At 41.2% G+C, this 17,557-nt stretch overlaps 2 protein-coding genes across 5 annotated transcripts in view; both read left to right on the top strand.

Annotated features, from left to right (window-relative positions):
• arhgap9 (Rho GTPase activating protein 9) overlaps nucleotides 1–17,557 on the top strand; it is a 221,890-nt gene that overhangs the window by 129,977 nt on the left and 74,356 nt on the right. For all 4 annotated transcript variants that reach the window (XM_061937756.2, XM_061937757.2, XM_061937754.2 and 1 more), the window contains exon 6: nucleotides 202–291. In XM_061937756.2, the coding sequence (XP_061793740.2) occupies nucleotides 202–291 (90 nt within the window). The remainder of the gene's footprint in view (nucleotides 1–201; nucleotides 292–17,557) is intronic.
• Nucleotides 2,076–3,850, top strand: LOC133584929 (uncharacterized). Its single transcript, XM_061937760.2, has 2 exons — nucleotides 2,076–2,296; nucleotides 2,337–3,850. The coding sequence occupies exon 2, from the start codon at nucleotides 2,507–2,509 to the stop codon at nucleotides 3,848–3,850; it is 1,344 nt and encodes a 447-aa protein (XP_061793744.2). The 5' UTR covers nucleotides 2,076–2,296; nucleotides 2,337–2,506.

Genomic DNA, 17,557 nt, shown 5'->3' with positions numbered 1-17,557 from the left:
AAAACTTATTCGGGTGTTACCATTTAGTGGTCAATTGTACGGAATATGTACTATACTGTGCAACCTACTAATAAAAGTCTCAATCAATCAATCAAGTCACTGATGTATATGTATTGCATATAAAATTCCAGCACATAAGCTTATATGTTAAAATTTCCACCATCTGTGTTCACTGCCGCTCATTTTCGGTGTCTCTTTTAGGTCAGTCAGGCGCAAACTAAAACGTTACCCAGAGAAACCAGCCTTCTGTCCCTGCCACTTCCTGCCACTGGCAATGGAACAATGCACAGGGTAAGTCCGCCACATTTCTACCACACACAAAAAAAAAACACACACTAGAAACTAAGGCTCTGTTTAGCGACTTACTTCTTCATTTACGGAATTCAGTCAACTGTCTTTGTTTTCACTTTATCCAACTACGCATGCAAGTGACTTGGAGCCACATTGGAGCCACATTGGGTCCTGTGTGCGTTTATACTGCAGTCTGATAAAGATCACATTTTACTTGCTGGGGAAAAAACTGTTGAAAAAGTCAGATTTCCAAATAAAAATCGGATTTAAAAAAAACCAACTTGATTTGTCCACTTTGGCCTGCAGTGTAAACATAATCAGAGTGAACGAGTGATGGACGCACAAAAATCGAAGGATGTGGAGGCTGCTTTGATAAATTTACCTTTTTGTTTCTCTCAAGCTGAAACCAATCAATATATGCTAGAGTGGGTCTGGGTTAGTTTTTGCCTCATCCCTCACTTGAAGACTAGATCTGAACAATCCAAGTCTAAGACTAAATCTGAACCCCTTTGAGCATGAACGGATGAGAGGCGAAAAATCTTCTAAGACAAACCAAGCGGTCCGGTTGTGATCGATTGAATGCCCTGAGGTGGGTAAAAGTCATTTAAATGAACCAACCCCCACTCCTTAATGTGTCAGTCACACGCATGATTCTCACAGGAATGAGGCAAAAACTAACCCAGACCCACTGTAAGTAGTAGTGTTGTAACTAGAGATGTCCGATTATATCGGCAGGCCGATATTATCGGCCGATAAATGCGTTAAAATGTAATATCGGAAATTATCGGTATCGTTTTTTTTTTTTATTATTGGTATCGTTTTTTTATTTTTATTTTTTATTTTTTTATTAAATCAACATAAAAAACACGAGATACACTTACAATTAGTGCACCAATCCAAAAAAACCTTCCTCCCCCATTTACACTCATTCACACTCATTCACACAAAAGGGTTGTTTCTTTCTGTTATGAATATTCTGGTTCCTACATTATATATCAATATATATCAATACAGTCTGCAGGGGATATAGTCCGTAAGCACACATGATTGTGCGTGCTGCTGGTCCACTAATAGTACTAACCTTTAACAGTTAATTTTACTAATTTTCATTAATTACTAGTTTCTATGTACCGTATTTTTCGGAGTATAAGTCGCACCGGAGTATAAGTCACACCTGCCGAAAATGCATAATAAAGAAGGAAAAAAACATATATAAATCGCACTGGAGCCCGGCCAAACTATGAAAAAAACTGCGACTTATAGTCCGGAAAATACGGTAACTGTTTTTATATTGTTTTACTTTATTTTTTATTCAAGAAAATGTTTCTAATTTATTTATCTTATTTTATTTTATTAATTAAAAAAAAAAAAAAACCTTATCTTCACCATACCTGGTTGTCCAAATTAGGCATAAAAATGTGTTAATTCCATGACTGTATATATCGGTTGATATCGGTATCGGTTGATATTGGTATTGGTAATTAAAGAGTTGGACAATATCGGAATATCGGATATCGGCAAAAAGCCATTATCAAACATCCCTAGTTGTAACGATACCAATATTTTGGTACTTTTCGGTACTTTTCTAAATAAAGAGGATCACAAAAAAATTGCATTATTAGCTTTATTTTAACAACAAATCTTAGGGTACATTAAACATATGTTTCTTATTGTAGTTAAGTCCTTAAATAAAATAGTGAACATACTAGACAACTTGTCTTTTAGTAGTAAGTAAAAAAACAAAGACTCCTATTTAGTCTGCTGACATATGCAGTAACATATTGTGTCATTTATCTACCTATTATTTTGTCAACATTATTAAGGACAAGTGGTAGAAAATGATTTATTAATCTACTTGTTCATTTACTGTTAATATCTGCTTACTTTCTCTTTTAACATGTTCTATCTACACTTCTGTTAAAATGTAGTACTTGTCATATAAGTTGCATATATATGTATGTGCTGCTGTTGCTTTAATGACGTTGCGACAGCTGCCGTAAAGGAGGTGCGTTGCTAGCCTGGTTGCTATGGTTTTGCGAAAGGAGGTGCGTTGCTAGCCTGGTTGCTATGGTTTTGCGGTGAGTCGTAAAAGTGTTCGTCACATGTTTTGTACCCTGCTAAAATCTGAGTAAAGTTATTCACTGGATATACCTTTTGTTTTTGAACTTTATTACATGGTGTCAGAAGTAACGGACAATCACGTCGCAGCAAGGAAATGGCCAAGTTTAATCCTCCGGATAGTTTTGCGTTCGACCGACCAAATGAATGGGGAGATTGGAAACAACGTTTCCAACGGTATCGCATAGCAACAAAACTAGCAAAGGAGGACGGCGAAGTACAGGTCAGTTGCCTGATATATGCTATGGGTCCAGAGGCTGAAAACATTTTCAAGTCGTTCACGTTGTCAGAGGATGATCAGAAAAAGTTTGACGTTGTGTTAGGAAAATACGACGAGTACTTTTATCCCAAACGGAACGTGATCCACGAGCGCGCATGTTTCTACCAGAGAGGACAGCGGCCCGGTGAGAAAGTTGAAATGTTTATAAGAGCTCTATATGATTTATCCGAACACTGTGACTTTGGAGCAGCGAGGGACGACCACATTCGTGACCGCATAGTTGTGGGTATTGTGGACAAAGACCTGTCGCGCAAACTGCAGCTGGAGGCTGGTTTGACGCTAACCCAAACTATACAGACTGTTCGCCAGTCCGAAGAGGTGAATGCACAAGTGCACCAGCAACAAGGAGAGGCGTGCACGGCGGTGCAGGAGATCGCCCGCGAACGTGGGAAATTTGCATATAGAGAAAAACAACAGTGGAGAAATAGAAGGGAAAGTGGACAGCAAGAAGCACCAAAAATGCCTAAATGTGGCAGATGTGGAAAAATACAGCACAAAGACCATGAAAGGTGTCCAGCTCTGAAATCGACATGCCACAAATGCAAAAAGGTGGGTCACTGGGAAATTAAATGTCATACAAAGGCAGTCAGAGAAGTGACAGAGACAGAACCTGTCTCACAGACTCCATACTTTCTAGGCGCAGTCACCAATATAAACAAAAATAATGACAAGTGGACTGTAAAGATTGTAATTGGAGTGACACCAGTTACATTTAAAATTGATACTGGGGCAGATCTAAATATTATGGAAGAAGAGACATTCAACATGTTATGCCCTAAGCAGCAACTGGTGCAGTCAAATATCCCACCAATGAGCAGTCCTGGGGGTCAGCTGATATGTGTGGGGAAGTTTCAAGCTAATGCAAAATACAAAGAAAAGCACTACTCATTCCCAGTGTATGTCATCCGCAGCTTAACTGCAAACAACCTGCTGGGCAGAGACACAGCATGTGCAATGGGGCTGGTGAAGCGCATTGAAAAAGTGCACAGTGCATTTGGAGAACATGGAACTCTCAAAACAGACCCAGTTAAAATACTTTTAAAGGACAATGCTGAGCCATATGCAGTGTATACAGCCCGCAGGGTACCACTGTCTCTTATACAGAAGGTCAAAGAGGAGCTACTGCGTATGGAGAAAAATGATGTAATTGAAAAAAAGTGACGGAGCCTACAGACTGGTGTGCACCGATGGTACCAGTTGCAAGAAAGAACAACAAAGTGCGCATCTGCGTGGACCTGAAGAGGCTAAACGATTCCGTAAGGAGAGAGAGGTACGTCCTCCCAACTGCTGAGGAAATAACTGCAAAGCTGAGTGGCGCTACAATGTTTACATCACTAGACGCTGCCTCAGGGTTTTGGCAGATACCCCTAGATCCCGAAAGCAGTAAGTTAACTACCTTCATAACACCCTTCGGGAGATACTCTTTTAAGCGGCTCCCATTCGGCATCACAAGTGCTCCAGAAATCTTCCAACGGAAAATGGCGGAGACTCTGAATGGCTTGGATGGAGTAGCTGTTTACATGGATGACATCCTGGTGTATGGAAACACTCAGAACAGCACGACCAGCATCTAACAAAGGTGCTTGAGAGAGTCAAGTCAGCTGGCCTAAAGCTAAACAGAGACAAGTGTGTGTTCAGACAGAAGCAACTTAACTTCCTTGGCCAAGTGATTGACAAAACAGGTGTGAAACCTGATCCCAATAAAGTCAAAGCCATCAGAGAGCTACCACCACCACAGAACGTACAGGAACTCAGACGTGTCCTTGGAATGTTCACGTTCCTGGGAAAATATATCCCAAATCTGTCAACAGTGGGCCAGCCACTTTATGAACTGTTGAGATCCCAAACCGAATGGACGTGGGACCATGCACAGAAGGAGGCGTTCCAGCGCATCAAGGACATCCTGTCTACTTCTCCAGTTCTAAAGTTCTACGACGTGAATCGACCTACAACAGTGTCGGCTGATGCTAGTAGCTACGGCATCGGCGGAGTGCTGCTGCAACTACACGATGGAGACTGGAAACCAGTCGCTTATTGCTCACGTTGTCTGTCTGAGGCGGAAACCAGGTACGCCCAGATCGAAAAGGAGTGCCTAGCAAGCGTCTGGGCATGTGAAAGGTTTGAGAAGTACCTTGTGGGCCTTGAGAACTTTAGGCTAGTCACTGATCACAAGCCCTTGGTGCCGCTAATGAACAAGAAAGATTTGGATAATGTTCCGATACGGTGCCAGAGACTGTTAATGAGACTAATGAGATTCAAGCCAACCGCTGAATATGCACCAGGAAAGACCTTGACTGTAGCGGACACCCTGTCGCGTAGTCCACTGCAGAACGTGACAGAGGTGACCGACACTCACTCGGATGTGGAATGTTATATTGCAGCCGTTGTTGACAACATGCCAGCTACACCACAAAAGCTTGGGACCATAAGAGCAGCCACAGCAGCTGACAGCAACTTGCAGATGGTGCTTAAATGTGTTAAGTCAGGATGGCTGGACTATGTGGCTGATGTTCCACTAGCCATCAAAGACTATTACCCTATAAGGAGTGAACTGTCGGAGTACAACGGAATCATCACAAGAGGATGTCGCATGATAATCCCAAGCCCTCTAAGAGCAGATGTCCTGGATCGAATCCATGATGGACATCAAGGACTGTCAAAATGCAGAGAGCGGGCTAACACTTCAGTGTGGTGGCCTGGCATCTCAGCTGAAATCAAGCAGAAAATCCAGACCTGTCAGGTTTGTCATGAGATGAGACCCACACAGCGCAAAGAGCCCCTCATCTCGACCCCTCTACCTGACCGGCTCTGGAAGAGAATTGCTATTGATTTATGTGACCATAACAAACATACTTACCTCGTCGTGTCAGACTACTTTTCCAGGTTCCTCGAGATACTCCACATGCCTACAACCACTGCCTCACAGGTGGTGTTGAAGCTAAAAGCAGTATTTGCCAGATTCGGTTGCCCAGACCAAGTAATTAGTGACAATGGGCCCCAGTTCACATGTGAGGAGTTCCGAGAGTTCGCTAGAATGTACGACTTTGAGCACATTACCTCAAGTCCCCATCATCCACAAGGAAACGGACATGCTGAGAGAGGAGTCCAAATTGCAAAGACTATTCTAAAACAAAAAGATCCTCTACTCGCTCTCATGTGCTACCGCTCTACACCCTGCACCTCCACTGGTGCAAGCCCAGCCGAACTGCTTATGGGCAGGAAGATAAAAACAACACTTCCAACACTTGAGAAAAATCTACTTCCTAGATGGCCTAACCTGAAAACCGTCAGGAGCAAAGATGCAGAGGAGAAGGAGAAACACGCGTTCTACTTCAACCTCCGACATGGAGCAAAGCCCCTGCCGTCGCTGAGACCTGGTGATCCTGTCCGCGTCAAACTGGACAATCAGCACGCCTGGGGAACACCCGCTGTCATCACCGCTGACTGCGCAACGCCAAGGTCATACATCATCGAGACTCAACAGGGGGCGACATGGAGGCGCAACCGTCGTCACCTGCAACATGTTCCTGAGCCAACTGGAGACACAGCAACTCTACCTCCAGATGGACAGCTACATGACACTGCTACACAGCAGCCTTCCCCCGTCATTACTACTGACACTGTTTCATCAACACTCAATGCCCGTCCACCTCCTGCAAAAGATGGACTGTACACACGCTCAGGCAGACTGATAAAACCTGTGGTCAAACTGACTCTGTGAAATTGAGAGACTTACCAAAAAAAAAAAAAAAAAAAAAGGGATGTGAAACAGATACGTTAAATGTTGTGCTTTGATGCTGCTGTTGCTTTGTTGTTCTGAGCAGATTGAATATTGCTTGATTATGGTATTGATTGATTATTGATGCTAGGTGATCTTGTTTTTTGAAAACATTGAAAAAAAAAGGGAGATGTCATATAAGTTGCATATATATGTATGTGCTGCTGTTGCTTTAATGACGTTGCGACAGCTGCCGTAAAGAGGTGCGTTGCTAGCCTGGTTGCTATGGTTTTGCGGTGAGTCGTAAAAGTGTTCGTCACATGTTTTGTACCCTGCTAAAATCTGAGTAAAGTTATTCACTGGATATACCTTTTGTTTTTGAACTTTATTACAGTACTCACTTATTCTTCTGTTGTTTGATACTTTACATTAGTTTTGGATGATACCACAAATTTGGGTATCAATCCGATACCAAGTAGTTACAGGATCATACATTGGTCATATTCAAAGTCCTCATGTGTCCAGGGACATATTTACTGAGTTTATAAACATAATATACATTAAAAAAAAACGAAAGAAGATGTTGTGATGCCAAAAAATGTCGACGTAATCATAGTAGTATCGACTAGATACGTGCCTGTACTTGATATCATTACAGTGGATGTCAGGTGTAGATCCACCAATGGTGTTTGTTTACATTTTGACGCCGGTGAGCTACGGTGTGTAGTGAAGCATGTTTAGCTATTCCTCGTCCTGCAGTGATAATGCTACTTGTAAGAAACTTACTTTATTTGTCGCCATGGAGACCAGGATTAGTGATTTAGAAGTAGCTAAAGCACATTAGCTAGTGTTGCGTTTTGGACCAGTTGTTCCTCCCAGGGAATTCAAGTCACAATTCGCTCCCAAGTTCTTTCCGACACTTAAAGCTGAGTTGAAAAACCACCAGAGACAGAATAGGTATTTTCTTGTATATTCTCAAAGCTTTGCCAATATACATTTTGATTGAGACCAGTCTAACCATTGAACATTCTCTTGTGCCTCCCCAAAATGGTCTCTCTTCCCAACGCCAAAAACCTCTCTTTCCTTCCCCCTCCCTAGCCATAACAAAATGCTAGTCACAACACATTCCAAAGAACTCAAGGGCAACACACAGTATACTTGCTGACAGAGCATCAAGAGAAGAAATGGAAGAAGTACAACTTAAATTCGGATATATGTAAATATCTGCCTCCGACACTAGCTAGCCATGTCTTAAAGCACCGCTTCCTGAGGGTGTTTCAGTGTTATTACGTCACCTTTATCTTTACTTTTTAAGCCTACAATGTTATGCTAGGCTAAGCCACAGCGCCTCAAATGTTATCTTTTTTTTTGTAAACTGAATTTAATAGGAAAAACATGAAAAAAAAAAGTATTTTCTGACTTTCGGACACAAAAAACGATTCACATCCTAATTGCAGTTCTTATTCTCACGATTCTGAATCGACAACAAATAATAAAGAAGTACTGCTATTGAGGCCGAAATGAGTTTCCTCAGAAAAGTGGCTGGCATCTCCCTTAGAGATCGGGTGAAAAGTTTAAGTCATTTGGGACTCGGAATAGAGCCGCTGCTCCTTTGCTTGGAAAGGAGCCAGCTTAGGTGGTTCGGGCATCTCGTGTGGATGCCTCACGAGCGTCTAACTTGGGAGGTCCTCGTTGCACGTCCCACTTGGAGGAGACCCCGGGGCAGGCCAAGGACCAGATGGGGGGATTACATCTCCTCTCTGGCCTGGGAACGCCTCGGGATCCCCCAGGAGGAAATTGCTAAGTCTGGGGGTCTCTGCTGGAGCTGTTGTCTCCGCGAGCCGATTCCGGATAAGCGGTTGAAGATGGATGGATAGATGGATGGATGGATGCTATTGAGGAAAAGCGGGAGATAAGTACCTTATTTTCTGGACCATAGGGCACACCAGATTACACCGCACTACTGATGAGCGGGTCTATTCAGGTCTATTTTCATACATAAGGTGCACCGGATTATAAGGCGCATTTAAGGAGTCATATTATTATGAATTCTTTCTAAATGTAAAATACTTCCTTGTGGTCTACATAACATGTAATGGTGGTTATTTGCTCAAAATGTTGCATAGATGATGTTTTACACACCATCTTCAAGTCGCTTTCTGACAGTCGCTTCAGGATGCGCCGTTTTGTGGGCGGTCTTATTTACGTGCCTCCACTTCGACAGCGTGAAGTGTCAAAAGATGGAGCTAACTGTTTTAATGACATTCAGACTCCACTTCAGTCAATAACGGAGCAGCGTCTCCTCATCCGTGGCTCACTAGTGCAACAACAACGCCGGAAATGTGTCCCAATCCAATCCAATCCACTTTATTTACTGTATATAGCACATTTAAACAACAAAAATGTTTCCAAAGTGCTGCACAACAATATTAAAAACAATATTAAAAACAACAATATTCAAATATTATCCTTAGCTCCACCAATGACTGAATAAAAACAAAAAATTGATAAATATAAAACCAATATAAAAACAATATAAAAATAAATATGATTAAAAACGATTTTAAAGGGTAAAACCAATTAAAACAGTAAATAGAAATCAAAATGTATAAAAAACACAGAGGACAACACAACTCACGTAGTATTAAAAGCCAGAGAATAAAAGTGGGTCTTAAAGGGGAACATTATCACAATTTCAGAAGGGTTAAAACCATTAAAAATCAGTTCCCAGTGGCTTATTTTATTTTTCGAAGTTTTTTTCAAAATTTTACCCATCACGCAATATCCCTAAAAAAAGCTTCAAAGTGCCTGATTTTAACCATCGTTATATACACCCGTCCATTTTCCTGTGACGTCACACAGTGATGCCAATACAAACAAACATGGCGGATAGAACAGCAAGTTTATAGCGACATTAGCTCGGATTCAGACTCGGATTTCAGCGGCTTAAGCGATTCAACAGATTACGCATGTATTGAAACGGATGGTTGTAGTGTGGAGGCAGGTAGCGAAAACGAAATTGAAGAAGAAACTGAAGCTATTGAGCCATATCGGTTTGAACCGTATGCAAGCGAAACCGACGAAAACGACACGACAGCCAGCGACACGGGAGAAAGCGAGGACGAATTTGGCGATCGCCTTCTAACCAACGATTGGTATGTGTTTGTTTGGCATTAAAGGAAACTAACAACTATGAACTAGGTTTACAGCATATGAAATACATTTGGCAACAACATGCACTTTGAGAGTGCAGACAGCCCAGTTTTCATCAATTAATATATTCTGTAGACATACCCTCATCCGCTCTCTTTTCCTGGGGGTCTGGCGGAAGATTTCTTTGACTTTATCGTTGGAAATGCATCTGCTTTGAGTGTCGCAGGATATCCACACATTCTTGCCATCTCTGTCGTAGCATAGCTTTTGTCGGTAAAGTGTGCAGAACAAACGTCCAATTTCTTGCCACTTTTGCATCTTTGGGTCACTGGTGCAACTTGAATCCGTCCCTGTTCGTGTTGTTACACCCTCCGACAACACACCGACGAGGCATGATGTTTCAAAGGTACGGAAAACAGTCGAAAAAACGGAATATAACAGAGCTGATTTGACTCGGTGTTTGTAATGTGTTTGAGAAAATGGCGGATTGCTTCCCGATGTGACGTCACGTTGTGACGTCATCGCTCCGAGGGCGAATAATAGAAAGGCGTTTAATTCGCCAAAATTCACCCATTTAGAGTTCGGAAATCGGTTAAAAAAATATATGGTCTTTTTTCTGCAACATCAAGGTATATATTGACGCTTACATAGGTCTGGTGATAATGTTCCCCTTTAAGACGCGACTTAAAACACTCCACTGTGGGAGCAGTTGGAACATGGAGGGGCAGAGTGTTCCAGAGCTTAGGGCCGACCACAGAGCAGGCCCTGTCTCCCCTTGATTTAAGTCTGGTCTTGGGCACCACGAGCTGGAGCTGCCTCTCGGACCTCAGAGCGCGCGCAGGAGTGTACATTTGGATGAGGTCCGACATATACTGAAGTGCCAGTCCGTGCAAAGCTTTAAAAACAAACAGCAAGGTTTTAAAATCAATTCTAAAATGAACAGGGAGCCAGTGCAAACTCTGAAAAACCGTCCCACCGGAACTCTCTAATAACTAAAGTTCCTTGGGTGAATAATGTACCACAAAACTTTCCTTCAGAAGGTCTTATCTTTGTCCATGTGATGTCAGATGAAACAAAAATTGAGATGTTAAGCCACAATACCCAGCAATATGATTGGAGGAGACAAGGTGAGGCCTTTAATCTCAGGAACACCAATCCCTACCGTCAAGCATGGTGATGGTAGTATTATGCTCTGGGCCTGTTTTGCTGCCAATGGAACTGGTGCTTTACAGAGAGTAAATGGGACAATGAAAAAGGAGGATTACCTCCAAATTCTTCAGGACAACCTAAAATCATCAGCCCGGAGGTTGGGTCTTGGGCACAGTTGGGTGTTCCAACAGGACAATGACCCCGAACACACGTCAAAAGTGGTAAAGGAATGGCTTAATCAGGCTAGAATTAAGGTTTTAGAATGGCCTTCCCAAAGTCCTGACTTAAATGTGTGGACAATGCTGAAGAAACAAGTCCATGTCAGAAAACCAACACATTTAGCTGAACTGCATCAATTTTGTCAAGAGGAGTGGTCAAAAATGCAAGCAGAAGCTTGTGGATGGCTACCAAAAGCGCCTTATTGCAGTGAAACTTGCCAAGGGACATGTACCGTAAGCAAATATTAACATTGCTGTATGTATACTTTTGACCCAGCACATTTGCTCACATTTTCAGTAGTCCCATAATAAATTCATAAAAGAACCTAACTTTATGAATATTTTTTGTGACCAACAAGTATATGCTCCAATCACTCTATCACAAAATAATAAGAGTTGTAGAAATGATTGGAAACTCAAGACAGCCATGACATTATGTTCCTTACACGTGTATGTAAACTTTTGATCGCGACTGTAGCGCTTTCATGGTGAGTTTACTGACAGATATAAGTAAGAACTTTAAACTACTTTATATTAGAAATGGCAACATCGGAGGATAAATGTCCCATAACAAGAAGATAGAGAAAAAGAAGAAGCTTATCGACTAGAAAGGCGGATGCGCGCAATTTTTCAGGACGTATGCAGATCTCAAATACAGATCAGCAGGTACCAGACGGTAAGAAAAGTTGCTTTTACATAATATTGTGAAACAAAATGCCAGATAATATGTCTTACCTTATACACACACCATAATAATACTCCTATGTTGAAGCACAGTACAATCCATCAAGTGGTGAGGCTTCATAGCTTACCAAAGTCCTACTAAAACATTTTGATAGATTTTTGAGCGCCGTGTGTAATGTTCTATATTTTCAATGGAACATATAACATTTTGGTGTTGTTTACTTGAGTCATATTGCCGTCTACACGTATCTCTTATGCGTGACTGCCATCTACTGGTCACACTTATCATTACACCACGTACCAAAAAAAAAAATAGCTTCGAGGTCGGTAAGCACAACCAGAATCTTCACGTACATTAGGTTATAAGGCGCACTGTCGAGTTTTGAGGAAGTGAAATGGTTTTAAATGCGCCTTATAGTCCGAAAAATACGGTAGTAGTAATATTCTGTTTCAACTTGTGAAGCCATTGTGAGGCTGTCATCCAGAGGGCACGGAAGCTCCGCAGTAGCACTGTGCACCAGATTAAAGATGAAGCAGGCTAAATTAAAAAGAGGGATTACATTCCTGTGGGGGCCCCATCATTGCAGACGTATTTGTTTATTTATTAACGGCCTCTGGGACACACTTGCATGTTTTTGGCGGAGAGAATAACCAGGTGATACACTAATTTGCCAAAAGTATTTGGCCATCTGCCTTGACTCACATATGAACTTGAAGTGCCATCCCATTCCTAACCCATAGGGTTCAATATGCTGTCGGTCCACCTTTTGCAGCTATTACAGCTTCAACTCTTCTGGGAAGGCTGTTCACAAGGTTGCGGGGTGTGTTTATAGGAATTTTCCACCATTCCTCCAAAGGCGCATTGGTGATGTCACACACTGATGTTGGTGGAGAAGTCCTGGCTCTCAGTCTCCGTTCTAATTCATCCCAAAGGTTGTTCTATCGGGTTCAGGTCAGGACTCTGTGCAGGCCAGTCAAGTTCATCCACACCAGACTCTGTCATCCATGTCTTTATGGACCTTGCTTTGTGCACTGCTGCACAGTCATGTTGGAAGGGGAAGGGGCCCGCTCCAAACTGTTCCCACAAGGTTGGGAGCATGGAATTGTCCAACATGTTTTGGTATCCTGGAGCATTCAAAGTTCATTTCACTGGAACTAAGGGGCCAAGCCCAACTCCTGAAAAACAACCCCACACCATAATTCCTCCTCCACCAAATTTCACACTCGGCACAATGCAGTCCGAAATGTAGCGTTCTCCTGGCAACCTCCAAACCCAGACTCGTCCATCAGATTGCCAGATGGAAAAGTGTGATTCATTACTCCAGAGAAGGCGTCTCCACTGCTCTGGAGTCCAGTGGCGACGTGCTTTACACCACTGCATCCCACGCTGTGCATTGGACTTGGTGATGTATGGCTTAGATGCAGCCGCTCGGCCATGGAAACCCATTCCGTGAAGCTCCCTGCGTACTGTACGTGGGCTAACTGGAAGGTCACATGAAGTTTGGAGCTCTGTAGCAACTGACTGTGCAGAAAGTCTTTGCACTAAGCGCTTCAGCATCCGCTGACCCCTCTCTGTCAGCGGATGCTGGCTGAGTTGCTGTTGTTCCCAAACTCTTCACTTTTCCTATAATAAAGTTGACTTTGGAATATTTAGGAGCGAGGGAAATTTCCCGACTGGATTTGTTGCACAGGTGGTATCCTATGACAGTTCCACGCTGGAAATCACTGAAAGTGGCCCATTCTTTCACAAATGTTTGTAGAAACAGTCTCCATGCTTAAGTGCTTGATTTTATACACCGGGCCATCATTTGGATGGATGGCCAAATACTTTTGGCAACATAGTGTATCTCTTGATCTTCAGATGGAGAGAGTGAACTTTATTCAAAAAGCAAAATATTCCGGCTAAAAAAAAAACCTTAATGACCTTGCACGCTGCCACCGGCTTCAAACTTCATTCATTCATGTCCCCTTTTTTTGCTTGCTCGGCTTTCAAAGGGAATTTGGACCCTTTATTGTGTCCTATAGGCTGAAAGGGAGCATCGGCGTTGACATCGATGTGCCAAAAGCGTGACAGAGATTGTTCTAAACGAGCATTTAGCATCTGGAGCTTGCATCAGTCTTGCGTTAGTATTTCACAGCTAATAACGCTCATCAAACATGGATGTATATGAAACCAAATATACACGATCAAAGGCACGTCTCCCCTGGCAAGGTAGTTTGAGGTGCGTTCCCTTGACCTACATGTGTCACTTTACATTCTGCACTACACGGGGAAACTTCACCACAATAGGACAGGACTTGATCATAACAATTAGAATTTATAGTTAACTTTGTTATGGTTGTATACTTGATTTAATACTCACACTGTAGGGGTGTAACGGTACGTGTATTTGTATTGAACCGTTTCGGTACGGGGTTTCCGGTTCGGTTCGGAGGTGTACCGAACGAGTTTCCACACGGACATATTAAGTAGCGTAACGCACGTTGTCTAAACAATTCACACCGAGGCACAACACACGCACATGTCCTCTTTTGCAGAGCTGTCCGGGCGGAGTTTCTTAAATGCCTCAAATGTCCGGCATTTTGAGTTAGGGTTGTGTGTATTTTCAATGTACGTTCAGGATTAAGAAGGGGTTAAAAACAAAAAAAATTGTGCACGCAGCAGCATTGGTGAGAGAGGGGCAGACACAGAGAGAGAGAGAGAGTTATGATAAACGGGCATGCGTCACCAGGCTCTGCTTTTTATCCATAGATTTATCAGATTTAATTTTTTATTATCTATAGCAGGGGTGTCAAAAGTGTGCCATTTGCGGCCCACAGCTAATGTTTTAAAGGCCCACGGCACATTTTAAAAATACTATTGAAATAAACAAAAACATAACAAAAGTGAAATAAAAAAGCTTAAAGGGTAAATGTAATTTAGAAAAAGTTGCAATGTTGACTAATAAAACAAAGCTGTTTTTTTTTGTTTTTTTTCAAACTGTCATTGCTCAAAACATAATATTGAATCAAAATCAATGTTATTATTAATTATTGACCTATCCAAGGTTCCGATTACGTCACATCAAATATTCCACTAAGAAAAATATTTTTGGTGGAAGATTTTGCAAATTTGTTAAATAAATAACCCAAAAATGTATATTTTGTTGTTTTCTTACTGTACCGAAAATTAACTAAACCGTGACCTCTAAATCGAGGTACGTACTTAACCGACATTTTTGTGTACCGTTCATACTTGCCAACCCTCCCGAATTTTCCGGGAGACTCCCGAAATTCAGTGCCTCTCCCGAAAACCTCCCGGGACAAATATTCTCCCGAAAATCTCTCGATTTTCAGCCGGAGCTGGAGGCCACGCCCCCTCCAGCTCCATGCGGACCTGAGTGAGGACAGCCTTTTTTCACGACGGGAGGACAACTGGGTGACAAGAAATAAATCATCCAGACTAGAGATAAATTGTATTATTATGTTTATCTTACCTACAAATAAATATATTTATTAATATAAAAAAAACTAAATACATTTTTACTATATTTTGCTAAAAACATCAAAATTAATTGTATTTTTTCTGACTCCTTATTACATCCAGGCATTAGAATTATACATTAAAATAAACATATTTGAAATAATTAGTTTTAAAGTATCCTAATAATTCATTTAAAATTACCATATTTAATTATTAAAATAATTGCTTGTTTATCAACAACTTTAGCATTTTATTCATTACATTTTGAAGCTCTCAGAAGCCAAGTTATGTTATATTCCTTAATATTTATTTATGCAAGTTTGAAGTATCAATTATCTAAACACAGTTTTGTTTGCATATTTTCAGGATGTAGATATATATATATATATACACATATATATATATATATATATATATTTATATATATATATATATATATATATATATATATATATATATATATATATATATATATATACATATATATATATATATATATATATATATATACATATATATATATATATATATATATATATATATACATATATATATATATATATATATATATATATATATATATATATATATATATATATATATATATATGAAATACTTGACTTGGTGAATTCTAGCTGTCAATATACTCCTCCCCTCTTAACCACGCCCTCAACCACGCCCTACCACGCCCCCACCCCCCACCTCCCGAAATCGGAGGTCTCAAGGTTGGCAAATATGGTACCGTTACACCCCTATCACACTGAGATGCCAGCGTTAGAATTTGGACGATGCTGATTCCGGCTCTTTGTTTCGATTTCCGGTTCACAACGATTACCGTTCTTCAGACCAGTGAAGTTGTCACGTTGTGTAAATGGTAAATAAAAACAGAATACAATGATTTGCAAATCCTTCTCAACATATATTCAAATGAATAGACTGCAGAGACAAGATATTTAATATTCGCACTGAGAAACTTCTTTTTTTTTTTGCAAATAATCATGAACTTAGAATTTAATGGCAGCAAAACATTGCAAAAAAGTTGTCACAGGGGCATTTTTACCACTGTGTTACATGGCCTTTCCTTTTAACAACACTGTTTAGGAACTGAGGAGACACATTTTTGAAGTGGAATTCTTTCCCATTCTTGCTTGATGTGCAGCTTAAGTTGTTCAACAGTCTCCCTTCTGCTATTTTAGGCTTCATAATGCACCACACATTTTCAATGGGAGACAGGTCTGGACTACAGGCAGGCCAGTCTGGTACCCGCACTCTTTTACTATGAAGCCACGCTGTTGTAACACGTGGCTTGGCATTGTCTTGCTGAAATAAGCAGGGGCGTCCATGATAACGTTGCTTGCATGGCAACATATGTTGCTCCAAAACCTGTATGTACCTTTCAGCATTAATGGTGCCTTCACAGATGTGTAAGTTACCCATGTCTTGGGCACTAATACACCCCCATACCATCACAGATGCTGGCTTTTCAACTTTGCGCCTAGAACAGTCTGGATTCTTCTTTTCCTCTTTGGGCCAGAGGACACAACGTCCAGTTTCCAAAAACAATTTGAAATGTGGACTCGTCAGACCACAGAACACTTTTCCACTTTGCATCAGTCCATCTTAGATGAGCTGGGGCCCAGCGAAGCGTTTCTGAGTGTTGTTGATAAATGGCTTTCGCTTTGCATAGTAGAGTTTTAACTTGCACTTACAGATGTAGCGACCAACTGTAGTTACTGACAGTGGTTTTCTGAAGTGTTCCTGAGCCCATGTGGTGATATCCTTCACACAGTGATGTCGCTTTTTAATGCAATGCCGCCTGAGGGATCGAAGGTTGTAATACTATCGCTTACGTGCAGTGATTTCTCCAGATTCTCTGAACCTTTTGATGATATTACGGACCGTAGATGGTGAAATCCCTAAATTCCTTGCAATAGCTGGTTGAGAAATGTTGTTCTTAAACTGTTGGACAATTTGCTCACGCATTAGTTGACAAAGTGGTGACCCTCGCCCCATCCTTGTTTGTGAATGACCGAGCATTTCATGAAAGCTGCTTTTATACCCAATCATGGCACCCACCTGTTCCCAATTAGCCTTTTCACTTTGTGGGATGTTCCAAAAACGTGTTTGATGAGCATTCCTCAACTTTCTCAGTCTTTTTTGCCACTTGTGTCAGCTTTTTTGAAACACGTTGCAGGCTTCAAATTTCAATTTAACTAATATTTGCAAACAATAACAAGGTTTACCAGTTGGAACATTAAGTATCTTGTCTTTGCAGTCTATTGAATTGAATATAACTTGAAAAGGATTTGCATTGTATTCTGTTTTTATTTACCATTTACACAACATGCCAACTTCACTGCTTTTGGGTTTTGTGCAATTAGGAGCGTATGATTTTAGGGGAGGTTGAGTGGGTCTGGATGAGTTTTTGCCTCATTTCCTGTGGGAATAGTGCGTGTGACTGAAGCATTAAGGTGTGAAATTAG

Source organism: Nerophis lumbriciformis, linkage group LG03 (assembly GCF_033978685.3).
Source record: "Nerophis lumbriciformis linkage group LG03, RoL_Nlum_v2.1, whole genome shotgun sequence".
NCBI lineage: Eukaryota > Metazoa > Chordata > Actinopteri > Syngnathiformes > Syngnathidae > Nerophis > Nerophis lumbriciformis.
The sequence above is the reverse complement of the archived record's forward strand: the minus strand, read 5'-3'. Positions and strand labels throughout refer to the sequence as shown.

Coding starts and splice junctions, on each gene's coding strand:
- LOC133584929 (XM_061937760.2), top strand. CDS start 2,507: ATGGCCAAGTTTAATCCTCCGGATAGTTTTGCGTTCGACCGACCAAAT.